The 6,270-nt window shown below is 41.1% G+C and overlaps 1 protein-coding gene across 1 annotated transcript; it reads left to right on the forward strand.

The window, feature by feature from the left end:
• Positions 1-349: 349 nt before the first annotated feature.
• Positions 350-5,802, forward strand: Sele (selectin E). Its single transcript, XM_028784418.1, is given in 10 exon segments — positions 350-407; positions 893-1,276; positions 1,769-1,876; positions 2,332-2,520; positions 3,198-3,383; positions 3,488-3,702; positions 4,457-4,502; positions 4,597-4,707; positions 5,619-5,640; positions 5,745-5,802. Coding segments are annotated over 10 exon segments (1,377 nt in total).
• Positions 5,803-6,270: the final 468 nt, after the last annotated feature.

The raw sequence follows: 6,270 nt of genomic DNA on the forward strand, positions 1-6,270 counted from the left end.
AGTGCAGATTCTGAGCCTGAGGAGCCTTGGGCTGGAAGCATAGATTTATATGTGTTCGCACATATGCAAAAAAGGTATTCTGATAAAAAGACCAATCTAAATGGTTACAGCATTGTAATTAAAACCTACCTCTTCTTTTTGTTTAAAATGATGGAAATCTTAAACTTTGCATTTATTCTCCATGCTAGATGCTTCTGAAATAAGGGGTGAGCTACAGGATTCTAAAGCCTCACAGTTTTGACTTAAATGCTATGATAGAAGGGTGTGAGTAACCAACACTTAGAATTTTGTTCTGTGACTAATTCCACACTTTCTCTCCTCAGGAAAGTTTCTCCAGCCTAAGATCTGAATGAAAGGAACGGCTGTAGTCATGAATGCCTCACACTTTCTCTCTGCTCTTGCTTTTGGTAAGCTGGATTCATGGGAGACCAGGAACTCTCATCCTTACCACACTGACTTTTAAGAACAGGGTATTTTGTTGTGTGTGGGCTGTTCTGTGCCTTATATGGTGGTTAGCAGGACCACCGACATTTCCCTGCAGGGTTCTGCCTTGTGTTGGGAAGGATGGATCTTAAATGGTCTATTCAGGCTTTGTGAAGATTCATTCTTTTGGTTCCTGAAAGGGGGCTCAAGCAGGTATCACTTAGCATCCAATGAAGTTTGCTTTCTCTGACTTCCATTGTATTGTGAAGTTGGAGTATAACATTGTGGTTGTGATGAGGCACCAGCAGATGTGTAGTCACACAGTGATGGAGAGAAATGCTAGCCCCTTCATATGCTCTTCTTATTTTATAAGCAATAGTTCGAACCAACACAAAGGCCCCTATAAGCCAAACGCAAGACAGCACAAGTCAGGACTAAACTTTGCTATTTCCTTCTTGACCCAACCCAGTTCTCCTCACTGGAGAGAGCACAGCTTGGTACTACAATGCATCCAGTGAGCTCATGACATATGATGAAGCCAGTGCATATTGCCAGCGGGAGTACACACATCTTGTGGCGATTCAGAACAAAGAAGAGATCAAATACCTAAACTCCAGTCTGAAACATTCACCAAATTATTACTGGATTGGAATCAGAAAACTCAATAACACATGGGTCTGGGTGGGGACCCAGAAGCCTCTGACAGAGGAGGCTAAGAACTGGGCACCAGGTGAACCAAACAACAAGCAAAATAATGAAGACTGTGTAGAGATCTACATCAAACGACCCAAAGACTCGGGCATGTGGAATGACGAGAGATGTGAGAAACCAAAACTGGCTCTGTGCTACACAGGTATGAAGTTTCTGCGAGGTGGAAGTCTGGTTCTGTGTGGGGGCAGCCTGATAGATTTAGAATGTATAAAGTAATTGGTCTCTGCACATTTTGTTTTTTCAAAGAGATGATTATAAGCAATTTTAATAGTAATTACATCTTTTTGTACTAATTTATGTGAGTAAAGGCAACAGCTATACATATACGCAAACTTATATGTGTATATGTATACATATATATGTAATTCTGTTAATATACAGAATATATATATGTATATATATATTCACATAAAATAGGTGTTTTAGTTGTTTGTTTGCATTCTACTGATGTGCATTTATTTTCACCAAAATATACAACAGATGAGCCTAGAACTTAGATATGGCATGTCAGTCAAAATTTCCAGCACTAATGTCATTGGTATTGACTGGATTGCACTCATTCTAAATTAAAAACAAACTCATGATAAGCACCATAATAATTGGTTGTCCATAATATGGACTGTGTTTTCTGTAGCTTCGTGTACCAATACATCCTGCAGTGGTCATGGTCAATGTGTAGAGACCATCAATAGTTACACCTGCAAGTGCCACCCCGGCTTCCTGGGACCCAACTGTGAGCAAAGTAAGTCTTGACCTCACCAGTTCCCTCTCTAAAGATGGGAACACCCTTCCATGCTCCCGACGGCTTGTCAGTCAGGCCCATGTGTTTCCTCTACCTGAATACACCGAGTAAGCGTGATACCGTAGCCGAGACTATGGGATCAGCCCTGCCTGGGTTAGACTCCAGACGTACTACCCATATTATTTATGGCACCTTGACAAAGTAGTCTTATAGGGTGACTGACTATCACAGTTGTCATGAAATTAAATAACATCATGTGGCAACTAGCTACGGCTTAGCATTTTTGGTTCCAGAGAACTACGAAGATAATAATAGAAACAGCTCCATAGTCTAATGGTTCTATAGAGCCTGAACCACAGCAAATGTTCAGTGAGCCATGACTGTGGGGACCAGTGTTCCTCTCTCAAATGAAAGGCGAGAGGTAAGGAGAAGTGTGACCTGATTCTTTTTTTCAGCTGTGACCTGTGAAGCACAGGAACAACCTGACCACGGAAACCTGAACTGCACCCACCCGTTTGGCCTCTTCAACTACAATTCCTCCTGCTCTCTTGGCTGTGAAATGGGCTACCTGCCCAGCAGCATGGAGATGACCATGAGGTGTATGTCCTCTGGAGAGTGGAGTGTGCCTGCTCCAGCCTGCCATGGTAATTCTCCCAAGTTGTCAACCCTTTTCACCTTTCTTCATTGCCTTTGATTTTACCCAACATGTAACTTTACCCAACTCTGTGGAAAATGTGTTCTCTCTCTGGTGCCTGTTTGGTTTAGCATAGAATTTTTCCACTTTTTTCGTTTGTTTAAAAATGAGTATTTCTGAGATTCTAGTGACATGTAGAGGAAGGTAGAGACAGTGGAAACGTGTCTAGACAGGACCTTCTCACTGACTTTCCTGTCCGGCTGTCCCGGGCAATGAGGCCTTCTTTAGCTCTGTATTGGCCCTGGAGTTTCTCTTTGCACAACAATCTCAGTTCTCTGGAGCAATCAAAAAGATTCACTGCTCAGATCTTTTGTATGCTAATATTGCTTTTACACCAAGTCATGGATCTTGATCTAGAGGCTGTTGTTTTCTTTGTTTTTGTTGTTTTTATGTGTAGTAAAATAAATCAGAGACCACCCATCATAGTCAAAGTGAAAATAAATGAGAAAATGAAAATATGAAGAGTACAGTAAAGATTAAAGCATCCGTTATGGGTCTGTATGTTATGAAGAACTGGCACAGGAGTTTGAAGACAGTCTCACCTTCTTTGATAAACCCTAACTCAAGAGAAATTGAAAGCATTTATTTTCTTTGAGTAAAACTCTCTCCTCTCTTTCATCTCCTCAGTGGTTGAATGTGAAACTTTGACCGACCCTGCCCATGGAGTCAGGAAGTGTTCCTCAAATCCTGGGAGCTACCCATGGAACACGACATGCACGTTTCACTGTGAGGAAGGGTACAGGCTTGTTGGAGCTCAGAATTTACAGTGCACCTCATCTGGCATCTGGGACAATGAGACGCCATCATGCGAAGGTAGAGAGAGTTCTTCCAGGCTGAGATTCATTGCATTCTCTTCCTCCAAGGCTTGAAACGGGCAGGCCAGCTTTACTAAATCGGAAGGGGTGCTTGTGTTACAGCTGTGACCTGTGACGTCATCCCTCAGCCTCAGAATGGCTCCGTGAGCTGCAGCAACTCAACAGCTAGAGAACTTACCTTCAAGTCATGGTGCAACTTCACCTGTGAGCCAAGTTTCACGTTGCAGGGGCCAGCCCGAGTTGAATGCAACGCACAAGGGCAGTGGACACCACAAATCCCAGTGTGCAAAGGTGAGTAAGAAACCATCTCTTCTAAGGCTTTCATAAAAAAACAAAAAACAACAAACAAACAAACAAACAAAAAACCAACCTGTCATCTTCTATCTTGGCCACAGGCAATGACATCATGTGTCTTCTGTTAACTATAGATACCAATTGTGAGGTCAAGAGATATACCTCTGCCATTGATTTAAAAAAATGCATGGCCAGGAAGCCTGTGTGCAAGTAACATGGAAATGGTTTTCTTTTGTTTCTAAACTAGAGTATATTAATAATATTAATTTACCAGCCTTGGCATAGAGTAAGAATTAATAACATATGGGAAATCCTGTTTAAAATGTCAAATTCAGAACAATGAAAACACTCCAACTTCACATTGTATCACCTGCTTGTGAAGTTGAGAGCTAGCAGTGATGACAATTCCCCCAGCTTGATGTCTGTCACCTACAAGGATTGTTTTGATACGGGAATGGAAGCAATACAGTTTAATTCTCTTTATAGCAAAGACAAGAATGTTCAGACAAGCAGCTTCCCTTATCCAATTCTAGCATTGTTAGAGCTAAATTTAGTATTGAATGAGTTTTAGGGGCAAAAAAGCCACAATGTCAAACTCAAGCTAAGAGCAGGCAAACCCTGCATGGAAGGCTGCTTCTCTTTCCTTTTCTGGCACCACGTGGATGCATTCAAGGCCCACACCATGCTCTTTGGTTACCCTCACTCTGCACATCAGACCAGCACGGAGGGACCATATTCTTGCTAATTGTTGCCCCTTATTAGGCATAATTTTCATAGATTAAATCTTCAATGCCACCTCTGCTTTGTGGTTCTTCTGCTGATAGTAATGAATATACAGAGAAAAGGCCAAATGTCAGGGCAAAAGACACAAAAGCCAAGCATTGCTTACACTTTCTCCTCCCAATTTGTTTCCTCAGCCCCCGCCTACCCTGACCGTCCCTTGGTAGTTGCACTTTCTGCGGCAGGAACCTCACTCCTGACATTGTCCTCATTGCTCTACTTGTTGATGAGATACTTTTGGAAGAAAGGTAAATTCAAGCATCCACTCCAACAAGGAATTTGAAAATTGTGTATGTGTATGTATGTATGTATGTCCTTTTCTCCCCTATAGCCTCTTGAAATTTTTACCAGAATCTAGAGAATAGAACCTACTTCTTAAATAGGCCCACTAAATGTCAATGGAATCAAGCAAAAATTTCAGGACAAGGATTTATTAATCAATTTGATGTTGAAATTTTCAAGAAACCCATGTTGACTGTGTTAACTCTGCTTGACCTGTAGGGGCCACGACTCACATAAAATTCCATGGTGTCCTCAGCGATGTTCAATCAGAATTATAGAGTCATACCACTATTCTATTGGGAGAATGGATGAAATGCTTTCAAGTAACTGAGAACATTGCTTGAAATAATCTAGATTTATAAATGTGTGTGTGTGTGCATAATCAGGATAATATATCAGGAATATATCAGGACTATATATATATGTATATATATATATATGCATATATATATATACATATATATACACACACATATACACACACATATACATTTACACATACACATACATATATATACACACACACATATGCTGGAATAGGAAACATACCCATGGTCCCTTTGGTCTACAGACTATTTAAATGTTTTTGAATTAAAAATTGAAATTTAGACTTTGGGAAATTCCATGTAAAAGTATGAATTTTGGATTTCTTAGAACTTAGAAGTAGAATCAGGCAAGATGAGCATGCCCCTATTTCCTGGTGTCAAAGCTGCTCTGGTCTTTGGATGTTTTGTCCTCTCATTTTACCTTCGTCACCCCCAAATGCTTATTACAGAGTCCTGCAATACTGAGAGTATGAGACCGGATGAGTCAAGTAAATTCATCGGATTTGCTTAGAAGTCACTAGTCCAAACTGATAGTTTCCTTTCTCTTTCAGCAAAGAAATTTGTTCCTGCTAGGTAAGGTGAATTCTTGTATAAAGCATATTATTTAATACTCCATACACCTTTTCCTCTGCATGTGGGAAAGCAGTGCTTGACATCCTTTTCTCATGTTTCCACAGCAGCTGCCAAAGCCTCCAATCATTTGGAAACTATAAAGTGCCTTCTTACACTATCTAAGTTCAAAACAATCAGGTACGACTTGGGCAGGTCATGTTAATGAGAGAAAATCTGCTTTACAGATGGTGTTTCTCTTGGACAACCTCAAACCTGCCATAGGCTTGAGAGAATCCCCATCTTGATGATAATTTATAGAAAGTTATTTCTCTCTCTCTCTCTCTCTCCCTCTCTCTCTCTCTCTCCCTCCTTCCCTCCCTCCCTCCCTCCCTCCCTCTCTCCCTCCCTCTCTCTCTCTCTCTCTTTCTCTGTGTGTGTGTGTGTGTGTGTGTGTGTGTGTGTGTGTGTGTAATTGAAGCAGCAGAGGTTGGTCTTGGATCATTTAACTTCTGGGTGGTGGTGAATACTAGCCCCATTCAGTAATTAGATCCCTAAGCATGTATCTAAGCTGGGGACTTGGAGAGACCAGGCCTATTCCTTTAGTCCTCTGAGATGAAGAATATGAGGCGCAGAATGTATAGGAACTTGCCT

This window comes from Grammomys surdaster, unplaced genomic scaffold, assembly GCF_004785775.1.
Source record: "Grammomys surdaster isolate TR1022 unplaced genomic scaffold, NIH_TR_1.0 122821, whole genome shotgun sequence".
Lineage (NCBI taxonomy): Eukaryota > Metazoa > Chordata > Mammalia > Rodentia > Muridae > Grammomys > Grammomys surdaster.